The sequence below is a fragment of the Telmatherina bonti genome (assembly GCF_933228915.1).
Source record: "Telmatherina bonti genome assembly, chromosome: 4".
NCBI lineage: Eukaryota > Metazoa > Chordata > Actinopteri > Atheriniformes > Telmatherinidae > Telmatherina > Telmatherina bonti.
Window position 1 is genome coordinate 10974036 of NC_136622.1, and position 21797 is coordinate 10995832.

The following is a 21797-nucleotide window of genomic DNA, read 5'->3' on the forward strand; positions in this document are numbered from 1 at the left end:
TTTGGTTTGATTTGGCCCTGCGATGGACTGGCGAGCTGTCCAGGGTGTACCCTGCCTGTCGTCCAAAGCCGGCTGGGATAGGCTCCAGCTTCCCCGCGACCCTGAATTGGAATAAGCGGTTCGGAAAATGAATGAATGAATGAATGATTTGATTTGACACAAACCTTTCATGGGCGGGCTCTTTCAGGGGTGCATTTTGATTGGCTGGTGAGTTTTGGACCAAGCGGAAGAGGATACTACAAACAAAACTACTCAATTTAACTAAATAAAAGCCTAATAGTTTTCATAATGATTGATCATTTTTTATTTTGAGATCATTTATTTTACTTAAGTTTTAGAAAGATTTGGTTTTAATTGTTGTTTTTAAAAAGTTTTGCTAGGAGATTATGGAACAAATCTAATTCCATACTTTTTAAGTGTCTGATTTTATTTATGAAACGATTATTAAATTTAATGTTTATATTCATGTTTCTGTTAAATTTTCCCCATTTGTTTGTGTTCTTACAGGCAATTGTGGCCAGCAAAGCCAGCCAGTTTACAGGTTACGCTCAGCACGATGCTCAGGAGTTCATGGCGTTTCTTCTGGACGGGCTTCACGAAGACTTGAACCGCATCCAGAACAAACCTTACACTGAGACGGTTGACTCTGATGGACGGCCCGATGAGGTAGGTTTAATCACGTGTTTTATGATTTTGGTTCTTTCATTTTTTACATACTCTACTCCGTCCTGGTGCAGGTGGTGGCGGAGGAGGCCTGGCAGAGGCACAAGATGAGGAACGACTCCTTTATTGTGGACCTCTTTCAAGGCCAATTTAAATCGAAGCTTGTGTGCCCGACATGCTCCAAGGTATGTCCAAATCAAAACTAGAAGTTTATTCTGTAGGATGGCAGCCTTCATGCCCTGAGCGTTCTCTGTTTTCTTTGTCAGGTGTCCATCACCTTTGACCCCTTCCTCTACCTGCCTGTCCCGTTGCCGCAGAAACAAAAGGTGCTATCTGTTTTCTACTTCGCTAAGGAACCTCATAAAAAGCCCATCAAGGTAAGTTTGACACTGTTAAAGCCACACTCTGTAACTCTGTAACAGGTAGGATGCATATGAGCTGAACAATATCATCAGACCACCGATGATATCGGTCGATATCGGCATTTAAATGCAATATCAAAACTGATCGGGTTTTGCTTTTTTCATGACACAGCCTTTACACACTTTGCACCTGCTGTATATCAAACTCTCCAGCCAAGTCTCCTCAAACTCAAACTGACAAAAAGAAAAGGTGCCATGCATATACATATGTGTGTGTGTGTGTGTGTGTGTGTGTGTGTGTGTGTGTGTGTGTGTGTGTGTGTGTGTGTGTGTGTGTGTGTGTGTGTGTGTGTGTGTGTGTGTGTGTGTGTGTGTGTGTGTGTGTGTGTGTGTGCGTGTATATATATATGTGTATGTGTGTGTGTGTATATATATATATATATATATATATATATATATATATATATATATAATTTGAACGTCTCAATATCTCGTCATGTGCCCTTGAGCATCAATTACAGCTTGACAACGACGTCTCATGCTGTTCACAAGGCAACTTATTGCCTGCTGAGGCATGGCATCCCACTCTTCTTGAAGGGCAGCCCTCAGGTCATTGAGGTTCTGGGGTGCAGGGTCTCGCCTCTACACGACGGCTCAGCTGATTCCACAGGTTTTCAGTGGGATTCAGGTCTGGAGAGAGTGCAGGCCATTCCATTTGAGGTACACCAGTCTCCAACAGCCGTTCCCTGATGATGCGGCCTCGATGAGCAGGAGCATTGTCCTCCATGAAGATGAAATTAGGCCTGTGCTGTTCATGTAGGGGCACAATCACTGGATTAATGATGTTATTCAGGTAGTATGGGCTTGTCACTGTACCATTCACAAAGTGTAGGGCAGTTCTGTACCAAGTGGACACCCCTGCCCACACTGTAACACCGCCACCACCAAAAGCTGGCCTGGTGACAACAGTGGCTGATGCATAGTGCTCTCCCTGACGTCTCCAACATCGTTGCCGGCCATCATTTCTGCTCAGTGTGAATCGACTTTCATCAGAGAACAGCACTGAGGCCCACTGGTTCCTCGTCCAGCGTAAATGCTCCCTGGCCCATGCAAGACGATGATGCCTGTGCCTGGTGGTGTGGTCAGGTACCCGTGCAGGTCGTCTAGCACGCAGACTACGCTGATGGAAACGGTTTCGAATGGTCTGACGTGACACTTGGGTGCCTCTCACCTCTCTTAAACGTGCCTGGAGTTGAGTGGCATTCATCATCCGGTTTCTCAGGGCAGTGTTCACAATGTAGCGGTCATCAGCACGGGATGTGGCCAAAGGACGTCCACTTCTAGGCCTTTCTGTGACTCTTCCAGTCTCTTGATATCTCTGTTGCAACCTGCTGATGACACTCTGTGACACTCCAAGCTCAGTGGCCACTTCTGTCTGAGAACGTCCTGTTTGAAGCTTCGCAGTGGCAAGGGACTGTTGTTCCATTGTTAGGCGTCGTCTTGGTCTCATGATGTCAAAATGTGAACAGCATGATGAGGACAACTGTTTAAACACCAGCTCTAATTGAACCAGGACATTTATTGGTCAATTCAAGGATCACACACCTGCCGTGATTTTTGCCGTTAAGCTCCTTGTTAGAGAACAGCAACTTGTGCAAAATATATTGAAACATATAACAGTTGGACATGTGCATTTAAAAGCTTAGAGAAGATCACATTAAGTTCACCTGTACAGGTTTGAATGCATTTTAGGCTTGTTGTGAAATTTCACCCAAAAGCTGAATATCCCTAACTTTTTGTGAATAGTGTATGTATATGTGTATGCGTGTATATATATATGTATATGTGTATACGTGTATATATATATATATGTATATGTGTATGTGTGTATATATATGTATATATGTATATGTGTATATATATGTATATATGTATATGTGTATATATATGTATATGTGTATATGTGTATATATATGTATATGTGTATATGTGTATATATGTGTATATGTGTATATATATGTATATGTGTATGTGTGTATATATATGTATATGTGTATGTGTGTATATATATGTATATGTGTATGTGTGTATATATATGTATATGTGTATGTGTGTATATATATGTATATGTGTATATGTGTGTATATGTGTATGTGTATATGTGTGTATATATGTATGTATAAATGCCAGCAGCCATGTGTATATTTATGTATATGTGCATATATGTATATGTATATTTATGTGCATATATGTATATGTATATTTATGTATATGTGCATATATGTATATATACACATAAATACACACATGTAAAATAAAAAGCAATTAAAACAAAATTAAACCAGAATAAATGAAAACTTCAAGAAGCCAAACTAAAAAGGTGGGTCTTGAACCTGCTCTTAATAACATGAACACACTCTGCACCCCTGAGGTCCTGGTAGAGTCACTCAGGAAGTCAGCAGGGGTTCTTATGCGACTCATCCTTAAATGTTTTGCTTTACAGTTTTTGGTGAGCGTCAGCAAAGAAAACTCCAGCACAGCTGAGGTCCTTGAATCCATCTCCAGGAGTGTGAGGGTCAAAGCTGAGAATCTCAGACTGGCCGAGGTTTGTTATGAAGAAAACATCAGGATTTCTTTACGGATGATATCTTTTTGCATCCTGATGATGATGTTAACTTGTGGAACGGTTGTAAAGCATCAAACAGCCAACAGAGTTTGTATTTTTTACCATCATAGGTAGGAAAGAACCGATTTCAGCGTGTCTTCCTGCCATCTCATTCCCTGGACACAGTGTCCCCCTCGGACATGTTGTTCTGCTTTGAGGTGCTTTCCAAAGATCTGGCCAAAGACAGAGTGGTTTTGCTCCGAGTGCAGCAGGTAATTAGAAACTCTGCTATACTTTGGGACAGTGTTTTAAATGCGGCACGCTGAGGGTGTCCTCTGTTTGACTTTCAGAAACTCCAGGTGCCGAATATTCCCATCTCCAAGTGCGCTGCCTGCTTAAAGCCACAAGTATCTGAGGAAGACAAGCTGAAGCGATGCACCCGCTGCTACCGAGTCGGCTACTGCAACCAGTGAGTTTTCTTCCGATATTATACAGATATTCAATGAAAAGTTTAGGTTATCACAAACATGAAAGCTGAATTTATCAAATCAAACTTTATTTATACAGCATTTACTGCAAAACGAGCTCAAAGGAAGTTTGGAAAGAAAGTGTGTTGTGAGGCACGTTTTTTATTTTTCTTCTACTTCCTCCCTCCCTTCACAGAGTGTGTCAGAGGGCACACTGGCCCAACCACAAGAGTCTATGTCGACCCAACTCGGAGAATGTTGGTTTGCCTTTCCTGATCAGCGTGCCAGAGTCTCGTCTGTCCTACGCCCGCCTCACCCAGCTTCTGGAGGGCTACTCAAGGTAAATTTAACATGTCTGACTGCTTAAATAACAAAATCTGGTCATTGTTTGAGTCACGTAACACCTTTCAAACCAGATTTCCCTTTGTAAAGGTTTTTCAAATGAATACAAACTTTTTAGACTCAAAGATGTTTTTAAAAATAATAATCATGTTTTCATTATGAGATGATTCCAGATAAAATAACATGAAAGGCTTAGTCTTTTGGGGGGGGGCAAAATTCACAGTAATGATAAATTTTTAAAAAATGCTGAATTATAGTTTTGTCAATTAAGACATTGCTTTTGAATTAAATTATATTTTAAAAAAAAGAAAAAAAGAAAAAGAAGAAAATGACAAACAAAACTGTCCTGTACAAATTAGAGCATTTTGCTGATGATCATTTGGCCAAGAAATTCGTCAGCAGATGCAGAAGTCCGGTGAAGACGTCCAGAAAACACTTGAAATATTAATTTACAAGTGATGGCAACTATATGAGTTTATTGTGTTTTTTACGTTGCCGGGAAGGTGGCAGTAGTTGTGTTTTTGCCAGCATTTGTTTGTAACTTCGCGCAAAAACTACGGAACAGATTTAATTATTTTTTCTCTCTGAAACGGGTCTCTGTATGACTCAAATTCCATTAAATGTGGGGAGTGATCCGGATCACCATCAGGATTCAGGAATTGTTTGAGGGGTTTATTGGATTTATTGAAGGTTATCCTTGTGAAACGGGCCGTTTTCAGTAAAAATGCATTTTACTTCCCAATAAACAGTCTGCTTGGCCCAAAAATGGTCCAATAGATGTCAAAGATAGATCTATACCCTGGCAAAATTGTCAATACTACGAACCAAAACAGGAATAAATAGAAGATCTTTGATACTTTTATCGCTCTATGAAAACAAATTGGATTTAAACATGTAACAAGACACTATAGCCAAGACACTGGATTCACCATCAGTGAATCTAGGAATCTATTAGTGTATCCATATAAAGTGAATGTTTGACTATGACATAGGGTGGAAATTACCTTATTTCCATTATTATTAATATGATTGTTGTTTACACAAAAACAACACAATCTTAACTCCTCTAAAGCGTCCAATTCCTGCCTGGATGTTTTGACTTTAACTTGAATATTCAAAAATCCTCCCTTTGGTTGAGTTTGTGACTTTATCTTATGGGAATATGATCATTTTCAGTGGCTTGACATGTGAATAAATCAATGTTGGTTCGCATCTGTATGAGATTTTTGTCATTATTCATCCATGATATGTTTTTAAAGTTTAGGAATTCCTTTTATTTTAACTTCCAGGTTTTCCTCCAGGATTGTTTTTAAACAGTGAGGGAGGACTTTGACTCTCTCCATTGCTCTGGCGTTATTTTAAAAAAATATATAGAAATAATTGTCACTTATGATGATATATTTTAGATAAAGATGTGTTATGTACCTGGATATGTCATATAGCTAGCTGGTACAAATGGTTTATTTTCATTATGAATAATATAGTTTATCTGATTTTTGCTGTGAGTTTTCCCATGCTGTACAGGCAGGTGTTAAATAAACTCCCTCAGCCTACATCCTGTTGGCGTGTCATTTGTTTTAATGTTTATGTTTTGCATTTAAAGAACAAACAGGGAAATTAAAATCTCCTTTGTTTTCCTCCTGGCAGGTTTTCTGTCAATGTGTTTCAGCCTCCTTTCCAGTCAGGCAGGACATCTCCCGAACCATCCCAGTCTCGGGGTGACCTTCCACCGATGGCAGCAGGTACTCCTGAGGGTCTGGGCTCTGGCGATGAAGCTGTGGGCAACAGCAGCGCCGTAGGAGCAGGTGATCTGGAGCTGGAAAGCCCCTCCTTGCTGCCCGAGTCGCAGGCAGACTACGCTCAGGCCTCGGCTATCTATTCCGAGACATCCGAGTCCCGCTCTTCCTCCCAGACTTCACTGTCAACCACACGGACTAAAGATTCAGGGTTCTCCGAGTCCACCTCCTCCACTTCCTGCTGTTCTCTGGACCCTCATGCTGAAAAAGAGACGTCATGTGAGAAGACCGTGCGACCAGAAGGTTAATGAGAAGAGAAAAATCCTTCAGCATTTCTGTGATTTGTGCTTGTACACCTTCTCATTTCGCTGTCTCGTCCCTCCAGCTGCAGTAACAGGGTACCAGCAGCCAAGTGAGTCAGTATCCGGACATGCCAGTCAGTTCTACATAGCTCTGCTGGACGCTAACAACAAAGAGATAAGGCTGGATGAGAAAGGTGCGACTGGAGTTGTCTTTAAATCTCTGTATTTTATTATATTTTACATCCATTTTTAATGTTTTTTGTTGGCTGTTTGGGAAGTTTTAAATATAAGCCTGGTGTTTCATAAGTAAATATCCTCATGTAAGTCTTTTCTAACCTCTCTGCAGAGGATGCACTGACCGACCTTCCTGAGGATGCAACCTTGGAGCTGGTTTGGAAAAACAATGAGCGTCTGAAAGAGTACGTGTTGGTGAGTTCAAAGGAACTGGAGTACGAGGAAGACCCGGGCTCGCTGAGCGAGACAGCCAGAGCAGGACATTTCACCCTGGAGCAGTGCCTGAATCTTTTCACGAAGCCAGAGGTGCTGGCGCCAGAGGAAGCCTGGTAGGAAACTTTTACCTCTTTTTTTCAATCGGTGGTGCTAGAACAAGTTCTAAGTTGGTTTCAGCTAAGAACTGGTCTAGTTTTCCACAACTAAACGACTGTCCAGTTGGTGTCCTTGATGGCTGACGTTCTGCAGTTTTTAGATCCTGCAGGTTTTCCTAGTGTCCCTGCTGGAACACACCAGACTCAGACTGGCTCTGAATATGTCTGATAAATACACATTGATTTGAATCAGGTGTGTCGCAGCTGGAAAGCCTGCAGGACACCGGTCCTTGAGGGCCTGGATTGAGGATCCCTGTTTTAGATGTTTTGCCGCCTCAACACACTATGCTGAAATGGACGTGTAGAGCTGAACAAGCTGCTGGAGAAACCCTTTTAATATTTTAATATAAGACAAATCTGAAACCTGCAGGACGGTGTCCCTCGAGGACAGATATCGGACATCTTTTGCTCTAAAGAACCGCATCATAGCATCACGTTTGACCCCGAGTTTCTGTTCTACGGTGCTTCAGTTCTCAGTTAGTTTTCAGACCAAAATTCAGTTTTGGTCTCATTTTCACAGTGATTTTAAGGTTTTAATATTACATTAAAGAGAAGGAATATGAATAAATAAGATGAATAAAAGCAACTGGTGAGTTGCATCTGACTATACGTCCTAACAGACGTTGGGAAGTTGTCTTGACAAGTTGTTCAGACGCTGTCAAATGAGACGAGATCCAGCCTGCTGGTTTTTCGGTTGCTGCGCTGTGGGCCAGCATGGCTTTGTTCTGTGTTGGACTGGATTGTTGGACTTTTGTAAACTTTCTCCCAGGCTGGGAGCATGTGGTTGTATTGTTGGCTTTGCTTCTAACTTTTTGACGTGATTTGTTTAAGGTACTGTCCAAAGTGCCAGCAGCACCGTGAGGCCTCGAAGCAGCTGTTGCTATGGCGCCTGCCCAACGTTTTGATCATCCAACTCAAACGCTTCTCCTTCAGGAGCTTCATCTGGAGGGATAAAATCAACGACATGGTTGACTTCCCCGTCAGGTAATCACAAACATGAAAGCTGAGCACATCAAATCAAACTTATTTATACAGCTCTTTTCATACAAAACGAGTTCCAAGTTCTTCTCATAGTAAACATAAATTATGAATGTATATTTAAAAAAGATTTACACATTTAGGTTAAAAACAAAAAAAAAAAAAACTAGTTTCAAAACATACACTTGATTATACATGTCTTATCATGTACACACACCATCTCACACACACCAACATACCCACCCTCCACTTCAACATACGTCCCAGCTTCTAGTCTGTGTCTCTTTAAACGAAACATGTAAAAGTGTGAAAGATGGTAAACTTCTGGCTTAGTTTAGACATTCATGTCCACTTTAAGTTGTTTGGACTGTAGAAGTGGGGGGGGGGGGGGGGGGGGGGTTCATTAAAACAGTTTTTGTGTTTTCTTAAAAAGTCTAAAAATGTCCAGAATTCAGAACTTTAAATTTGAGGCATTAAAAGTCTTTTAAAAACAAAAAAAGTACAACAAAAAAAAAAAAAAAACGCCCACATTTTTTATTCGAGGTCATGAATTTAATTTCGCCGAGTCTTAATCTGTTTACATGCAGATGCCTTTTTGCGATGTTGCAGTTGCTAAACAGGGTCGTACATGACCGTAAAACTCTCCAGTAGTTTTAATGAAAACAGTTTTTTTTTTTCCCTACACTATCAAGAAGTGTTGTCATCATAAAAACACTGAGCAAAATGCCGTGGACTGAAGTTGCTTCTGTGTCTTTCTGAGGGTCTCGCGGTGCGTTCCAGTTGTTTCAGAATTCTGAGAGGAGAGTAGGTATCGTCTTTACCAAATAGTTGGTATTCCAGTTGCACCAACTGGGAAAAAACGGATGCTTATAAACTATGGTTATTTATCAGCATCTACAAATGGTGCATAACAGAAAATATCAAAACCCATGATGAAAGTGCGCACAGGAGGACCAGCCAGTTCAGGTGATAGATGATAAACTGCATGTGATGTTAAACAAGCCTGTAGCAGCAACACAATGGTCGATAACAACTAACTGCTGTTTACACTCGAATCTAAATGGTTTTAAAATGTATTATTAGGAAACAGTGGAGTACAGTTGGTACTGGGCGCAGCCGTCTTTATACTGGGAATCTCTGGGTCCTCTGTGAATTACGAATTCCCAGCTTGCTTCGGCATTTCCCGCCAAAAAATGTTTGGTGATCCGAAGACACCTGGAAAGCTCAGATAGCTTAAACTACCTATCCTGTGATACCTGTAGGCAAGAAATGACCCAGTTTGGAGGCCTGTTTGCAACCTGTTTGCAACTGGGATCTTTTGAATGTTTTGCTTTGGTCTAAAATTTAACCCTTAATGGCCTGAAAAGGTTTTTTTAGTCTTAAATAGAACTGACTGAAACCTGTAAGAACCCTGCACAAAGCAAACGCTCTGGATCATAGAGCATCTTTTTGTTTTTATGGAGCCAGCCTCTAAAACAATCTTGTGTTTCAGGAATCTGGATCTGAGCAAGTTCTGCATTGGCCAGAAGGACGAGATGCAGCAGCCTCCCATTTACGACCTGTATGCAGTCATCAATCACTATGGAGGGATGATCGGAGGCCATTATACGGCGTACGCTCGCCTGCCGAGTGATAAAAACAGCCAGCGCAGCGATGTTGGTGAGGCTGCTGCCCGAGGTTCATCCCGTCACTTCTCTTACTTCTGTTCTGATGGGTTTTCTTCCTCTTCGTTTAAAGGCTGGCGTCTGTTCGACGACAGCACCGTGACCATGGTGGAGGAGAGTCAGGTGGTGACGCGCTACGCTTATGTCCTCTTCTACCGCCGACGGAATTCCCCGGTGGAGAGGCCGCCACGCTTCCTCAGACCCGTCGGGGCCGAGTCACCCACCGCCGCCGGACCTACCGCCAGCCAGGTGAGGAAGCCGCAACAAACACGTGGTCGCCAGGGTTACATCTTTGTTTTCAATGGTGAAGGGTGGTGCTAAGTGGTCCAGAGCAGGGAGAGGTTTGGTTTGGGCTGTGGGATTTACTGCAGCCTCACAGCGAATGCAATGATTGTGTTCCTCATATTTTACATCAGGAGAATCTGTTTGCAGATGCATCCTGTTACTCTGACTGATAAAAGGACATAAACTGTTCACATTGTGGTGATTTAAAAAAAAAAAAAAAAAAAAAAAGTGTTTTAAATGCACTTTTCAAAGCAGTTTTATCTGGGTTGTGTAAGAAAAGCATGTTTGATGAGTGTCTCTTGTGTTTGTTTTTAATTAGCGGTAGGGTTGATAAGATGTTCTGTAAGGCGTTAATGTAACACAGCCGAGTGTAACGCTCCAAAACTCACCGGCCAATCAGAATGCGCCCCTGAAAGAGCCCGCCCATGAAAGGTTTGTGTCAGAAATGAAACCAAACAATCGAGAATCAAAACCGAAGACTGTGAATCGCAAGCAAAATAGCAAGAGAGAAAGAAGAAGAGGAAACTACAAACAAAACTACTCAATTTAACCAAATAAAAGTCTAATAGTTTTCATGATGATTGATCATTTTTGATATTGAGATCATTTATTTTACTTAAGTTTGAGAAAGTTTTTGTTTTAACTCTTGTTTTTTGCTTGAGTTTTAAAAAGTTTTGCTTGAAGATTCTGAAACAAATCTGATTCCATAGACCTGATAAATAACTCGGAAGCAACTAGTTATCACAAAAGAGAATATTGGAAGTTCATGTAGTGTTTTTATTGACTGTCTTGGTGTTCCTTCCAACACAAGGAAGCCTTGTGGAGTTTTCCTACAAACATGTTGCCTCTCAGCCTCCCTGTTCCTGTTCACTCTTTGATGCCAAACTAGTGTGTTCTCTAAAACCATTTGCAAATAGGAATATAAATGACAAATCCTGGAGACGACTAGCTTTGTTTTTATTAATTTCTGCTTCTGCTAATGCCTCTCAGTCGCCTGTTGATCAGCCCCGTGCTGTGAAACCATGCACAGAGTGTGTCGTTACAAAGCTTCTCCATGGGGTAACTTCCTGAAAGAAACTCTGTTTGGTGTCCACAACTTCTTTTCATCACACATGCTGTAACCTCTGAATGAACACTGTTGCTTTTGGGAATCAACGAGACAAATTGTTCTGAAAACTTTGTCAACATTGTTTTCCTTAAATCTAATCACATCCAGTTTCATCCTGCTGCTTGCTGCTTGCAAATCCCCACACTGCTCAGGTAGATGTGTGTAAAGACTCGAACTGTAATAGTATTTGTTAGACCACGCCTTTTCCCAGAAGCTGACACCGGTTTCCGCCAATCGCAGGCCTCTCTGATATGGCGGGAATTGGAGGAAGAAGAGGAGGGGCTCGCCGAAGAGCCTCGCGGGCTGTTCCGCTCTGCACTGCGGAGGCGACAGACGCACAGGAACGCGGGCAGCGATAACCAAACGGAGGGGGCGGTGGGACGGCACCGCATGCAGCGGATGTCGGACTATCCCGACGACAACTGCGTGCGATACTTTGTTCTAGGCACGCTGACGGCCGTGCTGGCTCTGTTTGTTAATCTGGTCTACCCTCTTCTGTACAAAGCCAAGTGGACCTGAGCAGAAACCAGTTTCTGGACTGGTTCAGAGTTTAATCAGCTGTAAACCACAGTAAGGCGGTTCTTCCTTCTAGATGACACTACAGCGCTATGCTTTCCACAGCCAAGACCTTAAACACACTTCCTCCCGCAGGACGAGGACGTTAAGTCCGCGTCCTTGTCTTCATGATCTGCAGCTGCTCTCTGTTCATCTGCCTGGTCCTAACGGTCATTTAGCTCACATGGAAAGCCTTAATGTACGTTTCGTTTCTGGATGTCAAGTTGAGCCTGAAAAATGACTTGAAACCATGTAAAACTATATAAAAACATATGTCACTAAGGTGTGCTCAAAACTTTAGGAGGAAAAAAGAAAATTTGCCTCAGAAGTTGTTTTTATGCAGTCAGAGAATTGTGAGGTAAAATGTTCATGTTGAAAACAAAGAAAACCTCCACATGAATCTGTTTTCAGTGCACTACATGCAACAGAGCTGAACGTTGGAGAAAAGTTATCATGAAACAGGAAAAAAAAAACCTTTTCGTTTGACATTTTCTCATGTCGTTGAATTGGACCCTTTCATTGTGGCCGACTCTGTTCAGCCAATAACCTTCTTTATAGGTGCTTTCTGTCGTTTATTGTCTTTATTTTTGTTAAAATGTCTTTTAAAGTGTATTTTAACAGCTTTTTTCCATCCAAGCCATATGCAAATTATAGATTTCAGGTCCTCAGCATGGTGTAGTCGATAGAATGCTTGTTTTGAAACCAGCCGACTGTTCGCAGCCTTAAATAAGGAAGACGTGTCCACTTTTACATGTTTTAAGTGTGTAACGTTGTGAGAGGAAAACTCCAGATTATGTCACTGCTGAAACTGTTAAATGTGTAATGAAGACTGAATATTTTACTAGTTAGCTCTCTAACTTGAAATACTTTTAAATTCTTGAAATTTAGTTTTAAGATTAATCAGATATATAGAGCTTAATAAGTATGTAACCAAAATATTAATATAATATAAACCCAAAATAGGTTCTTATTTATCACTTTTGTCAGCTGACTCTGACTGATGGGGTTCTTTTCACTCTGAATTGCATTTTGTTTTTGTTTTTCCCTCTTTGTGATGTAGTTGTTTGTGTGTGTGTGTGTGGGGGGGGGGGTCTCAGGGAAATCTCACTGTTTTTCTGGTAGCAAGGAAGCAGACAGTGACCTGTGTTTGCCTTACAAAGCTCTTTGTGACTGAGAGCACGTCAAACTGAATACTTGAGTGGGATGTATATGCAATGCTGATCAGCACCCGAAGCAGCGGTTCATCTCCATCCAGGAAGGTTGCAAACATGAAAGCTGTATTTTAGGGGAAACAATCTGTGCTGTTTTGTTCATTCTGCTGTTTTTTGTTTTTTTTTTAAAGCTAAAATGATGAACGATGTGTATCTGCTTCTGTAAAGATAATCATGAATTATATTTTAAAGTATCTGAAATTACTGAGCTAGGAAAAGTACTGTATTTAAGAGATGATCTATTAATTTCCTTACAATAATGTATGCTTACCTCCATTTAAATGCTGCTTTCTGATTTAAAGTATTAAAATAAAATGTTTATTTGCTTGATCTAGTATGTTTTTATTCGTGTTTTTTTTTTATCCAGCAGCTGAAACCTTTCAGGTTACCAAAGCAACCAGATTTATCTTCAATGCTGGTTTATTTTACAGGCCTCTAGCCAGTCGCTGTTCGGGGCCGACTTGGATCATGAAGGACCACCTACGCTGACCCCCGAAGTGCCGTCTGACCTTTTTGCCCACTCTGCAGAATGCGCAGCTCCATCTTACAGCAACATGGAGGAGGTGGACTAGTGACAGCGACAGCTATGGAGCAAATTGCCAGAAGAGCTGAAGATCTGAGGACTGAGAACTGGAAGCTTCTTATCGGCAGAGGACTCATCGTTGGCATTGAATCCGTCAGATTAGAGGGGGGGGGGAAGGTGCAATGCTGGATATGGGTTTGGTGTCTGATGATGCTTCAAACCCAAAATTCAGTGAAAATTCATTAATAAACTTACCCATTAAGGCCTAACAAGCTGCATATGTAGTTCTATTTATCCAGACCATATAGTGACACACGGACACCAGTATGATGTTGGAGCTGCTGGTTGCAGCTCGCAGTAAAGAGTTCAGCGCTGCCGGCTGAAAACCTTTAACCAGACCTTTCAGCCCCGGGCAGAAGCGATGGGTGATCATTCAGCGTAAATATGGAGGGTTTGAGTGATGGTTGTCTAAATGTGTCGAAGTCTTCATGATTTTTAAGGCAGTGACTTGTTGGTGGCAGTAAATTCAGAGTTTTGGGTTGACGGGACAAACGTGGGGTGCTGATCTTTCGTTCTACATTGTTCTGCTTTGTTTTTTTTTTCCTCCCCAGAAAAGCAGATGGAACAGACTTTGTTTTTGTGTTTTTTGTTTGTTTTTTGTTGTTTGTTTTTGTCTCTAAAGTTCATTTAGCTTTTGTTTTGTATTTGTTTAGATATTTGATCCTGTGGATGAGCTGGTCGGAAGGCTTCAGTAGAAACTGAAATGTGCATGGCAGCATGTTCATACAGGCTGTAACCCTCTGCCCCCCCCCTTCCCTTTATGTTCCTACAGCTGATTGTTTCTGTTTGGTGTAAGCAGTCCACCCCTCCCTCACCCCTTGTCATGGACTGCACATATAAGGTGGGAGTCATTACCAATGCTGCTGTGGATACTATAAATGGTTAATATAAATAAAAACAATGTTGAATTGCTGATGGAAAAGCTGGTGATGTTTTTTCTTTCCACACTAAGCTCACTGGTTCCAGTGATGCTGTAAAACTTGGAACCCCACTGATCTGAAAATGGATCCTGCTGCCCCCCCCATTACCTGCCAAAACGATGAATCAGACAGTCAGATCGTGATTACGTGGGATCGTTTCCAAGAGACTTAAAAGCTGACCTGCAAACATGAAGGTAGATTCATATTTGTCAGAAAGCAAATCAGTCTCATAAAATGTCATTATATGAACGTAAACTGATCAGCAGTATCAGTACCAGCTCGCACATTGATTACTGCTGCATTGGGTGGTTGCAATAAGTTCATGTCAATGTAATTAGTAAGGAATCTTCAGTAAAAATCAGGAATACCACCATCTCGACTAGGAATGTTTTCACAGCGTCTGATTTTCAACCTGGTCCTTTTTTATTTTAAAACTCTAAATATTTTGAATATTCTCATACTTGTGTAAAAGCATAAATATTTTTAAATTTCATTTCTAGTATACACATTTTTAATGCAAACCAATTGTTTTTCCAATTAAATTATCGCTCATGTATTTAATAGGATGAGGACATTGACTTACTGGAGTTTATCAGTATCATACAGTAATTCTAATTAAGCTGCTTGAGAACAAATGGATTAATGTGTGTTCCATAAACAATTTACATATTTCCCTCTTTTTTTTTTAAAAAAAAATGTTTTTTTAAGGTTAATTAGTAAATAAATCGCAGCATGTAATGTAATATTTTTTCTTAATAAACCAAGCTTTTTTTTTTTTTTTCCCGATTATGAAGAACAAAGTTTAGCAATGTAATGTGTTTTGTTTTAAACACTGTCTATTAAAATCCAACAGACTAATTGTCACTGAATTTTAGGAATAAAAACATCAACATGATAAATATAAGACAGTTGATAAGAAATAAATTTATAGTTCTTGCGCTGGTTGATGCGTGTCAGTTTGTCTCTTCCACAGTTCACAAGGTGAATGAGAAAGTAAAGCACCTATTAATAATTCCTGTACCTTTACTGTTCATTTGTTGCATCTACTGTTAGAGTTTTAATAAATGATACAATATAATTGTATTGTGTGTTATTTATTCACACTCATGTAAGATTATTGTGCTGTTGTCATGCCTGATGAGCAGGTTTTAACTTCTGCTGCAAATCAAATTCCCTTCTGGAAATTTTTTTTAATTTAATTTCATTCTGGAGCCGCTGGAGCTGATTGTCCAAAGAAAAAGCTGCACAAGCTGATGAAGATGATGGGGGATTCTTCACACCCTCTCCACGACACAGTGATGAAACAACAAAGTGTGTTCAGTGAGAGGCTTCTTCAGGTCCGCTGTAAGACTGAAAGATACGGAAGATCATTTCTGTCAGCAGCCATCAGCCTCTGGAACAAGACCTCCTCTAGTTAACTATCTACTGCAATATTGAATTTCCCTTTTGGGATTAATAAAGTATTTTTCATTTAATTTCATTTATTCATTCATTTAATTTTTAATTTGATTTTTTAAAATGTAATAAATCATTCTATTAATTTTATTTCTTCAATTTTCATATTACATTTAACAATTCATATTTTATATATATATATATATATATATATATATATATATATATATATATATATATATATATAAATAACATTATGGAGGCATATCACCATATAGCTGTCATCGGTAGACGTCGCCATCTTGCGATGTTAAGTAGCGTAACTTCTACAACAAGAGGAAGAACAGCACGACACTGAGCATAGACATCATATATACATAGACACCGCATCACGCTACCCATGCGAGCTGCCGTCTCATCGCGCCGCCATCTTGGATGGGTCTCCCATGCGCCTCAATTGCATTTGTTTGTAATGTGTTGGTCCAACCACAACAATTACTTCACGAATTTTCCACTGATTTTTCTCACAGTTTAGTTTGGTACGAAGGACATGTTATGATACCGATCATTGTAAAATATATATAAAAAACGTGCTTTTATGCTAAAATATTTTATATGCTATTTAACTAAGACATAAGGTAGTTACAGTATAAATAAATGTATAAATGAATTCCTTCCTAACATATTTGATTGTTTATTGATGCATTTGGATTTGTCCATCTTTTTTAATCTGGTCAAATGAATTATTGTTCAACCTTGTGAAACGTAATTCCACATCCGCTTTCAATATTTCGCCGGTTATTGCAACCGTACAGACAACAAATAAAGACAAACAAATAAAGCCTCCTTGGCGGAGGTAATTATGCTACCATGTAAAACTCTCTTTGTGAAGCATCAATATCATATTTATATTTATAAACACCTCATATGAGTCAAAATTATCATTTGCATTTAGTAGATTACTAACTTTGTTAGCATTATTTATTAACCAGTTGTGTAGAAAAGTGTTTTGTTTGTGTGTTATATATACGCTTTTTTCCACAGAAAACAGTTCTGTGGGGAAACTACGTTGAGGCTGCAGCAAGACTTGAAAGTGGAGACCCATCCAATATGGCGGCGACGCTGGTTCACTCTCCAGCGCTCAGTGAGCGTCTATGTATAAATTATGTCTATGGATACAGAGGAAGTGCCGGTAAATCCTCCTGAGTCAGACTGGAACCAGACTCATGACTGAGCAGGGAAGATAGCACGTTTTACCGGCTAACTTCACATTTACTTCGCTGTCATGGCGGAGGTCGGTGAGAACAGCAGCCTCCAGGCGGAGGAACACGACGGGACTGAGGGCAGGAACGTGTCCGAGCCGCCGTGTCGGACAGGTGACGACTTCGCAGTACCGGTCCGGTCTGTAAACCAGGACCGGAGGAAAAAGTTGGTTCTTCACATCGACCTCAACAACACCATACTGGTGTCCGACGCCGTGACGGGACAGGGAACAGTCGCTGCTTTGGACTACTTCCTCACCACGGTCACCTGGGGAAAGATGGGCAAAAACGGTAAACAAGGACGTCAGGGAGGGATGCGCGCGTGTGTTCTCAGTTGATGCTAGGAATATATGGAACCAGATTTGCTTCAGAATCTCCTAGCGAAAATTTTTTTTAAAACTCAAGCAAACAATTATAACCAGAAAATTTTCAAACTTAAGTAAAATAAGTGATTTCAAAATAAAAAATGATCAATCATCATGAAAACTATTAGGCCAAAGATCGCGAAGCGCAACCAAAGTAGCCAGAAGAGAGAAAGAGGAAGAGGAAACTACAAACAAAACTACTCGATTTAACCAAATAAAAGCCTAATAGTTTTCATGATTATTGATCATTTTTGATTTTGAGATAATTTGTTTTACATAAGTTTTAGAAAGTTTTGGTTTTAATTGTTGTCTTTTGCTTGAGTTTGAAAAGGTTTTGCTTGGAGATTCTGAAACAAATCTGATTCCATAGAAAGACATTCCTGTCAAACCAGACCCTAACAAAGATCAATCTGTCACGTGTGTCAAAGTATGTAGATCATATTTAAATAGATCATATCAGCAGAAAGCCTCGAGAAAAAAAGTTAGTGGCGATGAACTGTTGTGCGTGGACCCTCCATCACATGTTTAACATCCATCTATCCATCTTATGCCGCTTATCTGGGGCGGGTCACGGGGGCAGAAGCCCAAACAGGGAAGCCCAGACTTCCCTCTCCCCAGCCACATTTGCCAACTCTGCGGGGGTGGGGTGGGGAATCCCGAGGCGTTCCTATACCAGAGAGGCGTCCAGGAGGCATCCTAACCAGATGTCCGAGCCACCTCAACTGGTTCCTCTCGATGCGGAGGAGCAGCGGTTCTACTCTGAGCCTTTCCTGGATGACCGAGCTCCTTACCCTATCTCCAAGGGAGATCCCGGCCACCCTGCGGAGGAGACTCATTTCAGCCACCTGTACACGAGATCTTGTTCTTCCGGTCATGACCCACAGCTCATGAGCAAAGATGATGGTAGGAATGTAGATCGACTGGTAAATCGAGAGCTTCGCCTTCTGGCTCAGCTCCTTCTTCACCACGACAGACCGGTTTAACACGTTGGCTTGAAATAAAACAAGCATTTTAAATGATGTTTGCATTAAAATGAGACGATATTAAGCTTTTTGGGTTTTTTTTTTTTACAGCTTGTTATAGTTAGGGGTAAAGAAGTTTTCCCCAAATACCAAAGTATTTGGTAAGTTGTTGAGTGTCATATTTCCATTGGATTATTATACAGTAATATCATATACAGTAGAGGTGGGAAAATCGAATTGAAAAATCAAAAATCGGGATTTTTTTTGCTCCACAATTTTAAAATAGATTTTTTTTAAACAAAAAATAACAAACAAATAAATAAAAATAATCCATTGTAAAATTTTTGTCATTTTTATTGTTTTTATTGATCTTTTTACTAGTCTTCTTGGGCATTATAGCAGCAGAATAATGGTCTGGCTACTGTGTTGTTTTTTCATTGACATTAAGAAAAATGACGTGCAAAAAAAAAAAGTTTTATACATTTATTTTGTTTTTAATTTACAAAAAAGAGCAATGCCGAAGAATTGTGAGAATCGCAATTTAAATTGAATCGGCACTCAAAAATCGTAATCGAATCGGGACAAAGCATGTCGTCACAGCCCTATTATACAGCTAGTTTTTTTTATGGTCACACAGCCCCAAGTATTACAATGAGGAATTCATCAGGAAACCTATAAAAATGGAAGAAAAAAGGTAAATCCACAAACTGGCCCAACATCCCACCACTAGCTAAAGCTGGCAAATTAACATACATTTGCACCTGAAATGATGATGTTCCCAACATTTTAACTTATTTTTTTTTTTTTTTAATTAATGGTTTCAAAGTAGCACTAGGCAACTGTCTTACCCTACAAGTTTGTGTTTCTGGCTTGTTTTCATGGCATAGAATGAATAAAAATGACCAGAATCATTGCTGGGTGTATGACGTACTGGGAGATGATACCTTTTATGTTTTCTTAGTGTTTTTCTTGCCAAAGAAAGGGACAAACTAGAAGTACCCACCCGAGGCATCCTTGTGCTTTTAAAGCTCCTACTATCAAAGAAATTTGACATGACAAAAAAAAAAGATATTAAAACTCAGAAACTTTCAGACCTTTTACTTTTAAGTCTTGAACTTGGTGGTGTGCTAAAGTTTGGGCACCCTATAAAAAATGTTGAGCAAATAAACATTCATAATACTTCCACTGTGTCATTTATTCTCGTCTTTGTATCGGGAGGCAGTTGCTAACAGAAGGCTTTTATTGGTGGGACAAGCTTTGAGCAATCGCTGGCTTTTAAAATTACCTCAGCCTCCGTTGTAACTACAGAAAAAAAAAATGTCTTCTTCAATTTGTAAAAGTTCAGCCAATGACCCAAACCTCCATAGATGCCCAAAAGTTGCTGAATTCAAACTTGAAAGGAACATTTCCATTTTTCCTTTCTGCTTTTTTTTTTACTTTGATTCATTAGTTATTCGTAACTATTGTCCACACATCTGTGCAGGTATCTGGGAATGGCTGAGTGACTCTCCCACCCTGCTCCCCCCCTGCAGTGACGCCAGAAGCTACTACGCTCAGTTTGGACGGATACCAGGTTTTACTTCTGTTGCCGGGCAACGCTTCAAAGGCATTTTGGATGAGCATCTGGAATTGCTCCGTTGGCCTGAAGGTGTCAAGGTAAGAAAATGATGACGGAAATCTGCAGAATGCCCCGAGAGGAGGATTGTTGCACTCTGATCACTACAGAACATGATGCTTTAGGATGACTTATTATGTCTCCGCTCCTCTAAACGTGACACTGTCTCTGTAAAGAGGGAAAGGAGCCGCTTGCAGCTTGTTAGTCCGTGTTTTATTACAGTACCAAAGACTTGGCTGCTGCAGTAAAGAAGTCTCTACAGTCTTTCACTTTCTTGTTTCAGTTCCACACCTTCAGCCGTGCTTCTCTTTTACAGTCAGGTTCTTGTTTGGCGAGTTTGTGTAAAACCTACATGTCTCTGACTGTTTCCGACCTCTGTTCCCTTCAGGGAGACAAAGACTTGTCGGTTAAAGGAGAAGATGGACGACTGTACCACTGGATCCTGCCTTCCTTCTTCCAGCTGCTCAGAGACCTGGCGGAGGAAGGACGGGAGTTTGCCATCCTGTTTCGCACATTTGGAAGCGACCTACCTCGTGTGCTGAGAGCTGTGTCCCGAGCACTGAACGAAGGGGCTCACCCACTCTTCCCTGATCTTCCAGACCTGAAGGTGAAGTAGGATCATACTCAACTAGAAGTTGATGTGAGACTTCTTCAAGTGTTCGCTCAGTTAATTCATAAAACATACAAAGTTTCACACTCTTGTGGGGTCTAGGGGAAAAGGGGGGGTGACAACCAAGCGGCAACCTCCGGCGGTTAAAAGTGAAGCCTACGCGGAAGTGCATAAAACTGCAGTTCCCCCGTCATCCACTAGGGTCTGACTGCAAAACAGAGCAAATCCCCATAGACTCCCATGTTAAAAAGGCCAACTTCACGGACGAAATAAACATGTTTACAACCTGGTTCAAAAATCCATTTTTGTTTTATAAGTCAGGTTTACCTTCATGACAACTGTGGGGGGAGTGAATTTTTTTCTAACTTTAATCATGAAGTTTGGCATATTTAGGGGCGTGTCCTTTTGATTAACAGGTACCGATATCCGGCTTCAAGTAAGAAGAACGCAGAACAACTGCGGTTTTTAGCCGGTTAACAACGTGACTTAGCTTTAGCCCGCTTACCTCCGTTAGCTGGGTAGCTCCCGTTTTCTCCGGGTTAGCTTGGTTAGCTTTTAGCTACAGAAAGCTCTGAGTTCGCTCGATGTCAATCATCCACCATGACGCTCACGGCTCCCCTCTCAGCTCCACCTTTTTGCCCATATTTGTATTTTCCGGGCGAGACGACAACCATGACGCTGCCAACATGGCGACGGTATGAACTGCCCACCGACCTTCATTTCAGCTCTTCAGAAACCTACGGGTGACGTCACAGAGGCTACATTCCTCTCTTTATATACAGTCTATGGTGGCAACACATATTGTTTTAGGCAGATAAATAAGGGTTCAATAGTGGTTTATTTGCAAAGTGCTTTAAACAAAGGGAAACAACAAGGGACAACTTAAAACTTCCTGTGAAGGGAGCAAAATGCAACATTTGCTAACAAAAACCAGAAGTTCTGTAGCTGCAGACAAAGCCCAAATAGAGACAGCAACCCCAAAGAAAAGGCCAAAACCAAATATCTGCCATCCTACAGCTCAACTAGGCAGTCGCTGTCAAGCAGAGAGTGTGTCACAGTCACGCACAGATGCCCTTAATGAAGGGGATGATGCTCTGTAAGTAGGGAGGTGTCCTTTGGGATGGCCAATGGAGGAGGAGACTGGGAAGATGTCCACCCATACTGGAGCACGATGGAATGGGCAAAGCTAAGGGATGGCAGCC

General features: G+C 40.8%; 1 protein-coding gene across 6 annotated transcripts in view; it reads left to right on the top strand.

The window, feature by feature from the left end:
* Positions 1-14388, top strand: part of usp19 (ubiquitin specific peptidase 19) — a 30383-nt gene extending 15995 nt beyond the window's left edge. For 5 of the 6 annotated variants that reach the window (XM_079238985.1, XM_079238987.1, XM_079238986.1 and 2 more), the window contains 14 exons: positions 508-666; positions 738-848; positions 930-1040; positions 3529-3630; positions 3762-3902; positions 3981-4099; positions 4294-4437; positions 6087-6478; positions 6561-6671; positions 6824-7040; positions 7914-8066; positions 9553-9719; positions 9798-9973; positions 11358-12732. In XM_079238985.1, the coding sequence (XP_079095111.1) occupies positions 508-666; positions 738-848; positions 930-1040; positions 3529-3630; positions 3762-3902; positions 3981-4099; positions 4294-4437; positions 6087-6478; positions 6561-6671; positions 6824-7040; positions 7914-8066; positions 9553-9719; positions 9798-9973; positions 11358-11636 (2382 nt within the window). In that variant the 3' untranslated portion in view covers positions 11637-12732. Of the gene's footprint in view, positions 1-507; positions 667-737; positions 849-929; positions 1041-3528; positions 3631-3761; positions 3903-3980; positions 4100-4293; positions 4438-6086; positions 6479-6560; positions 6672-6823; positions 7041-7913; positions 8067-9552; positions 9720-9797; positions 9974-11357; positions 12733-13314 lie in introns of those variants that run through there. The other variant, XM_079238988.1, reaches the window with a different exon arrangement.
* Positions 14389-21797: the final 7409 nt, after the last annotated feature.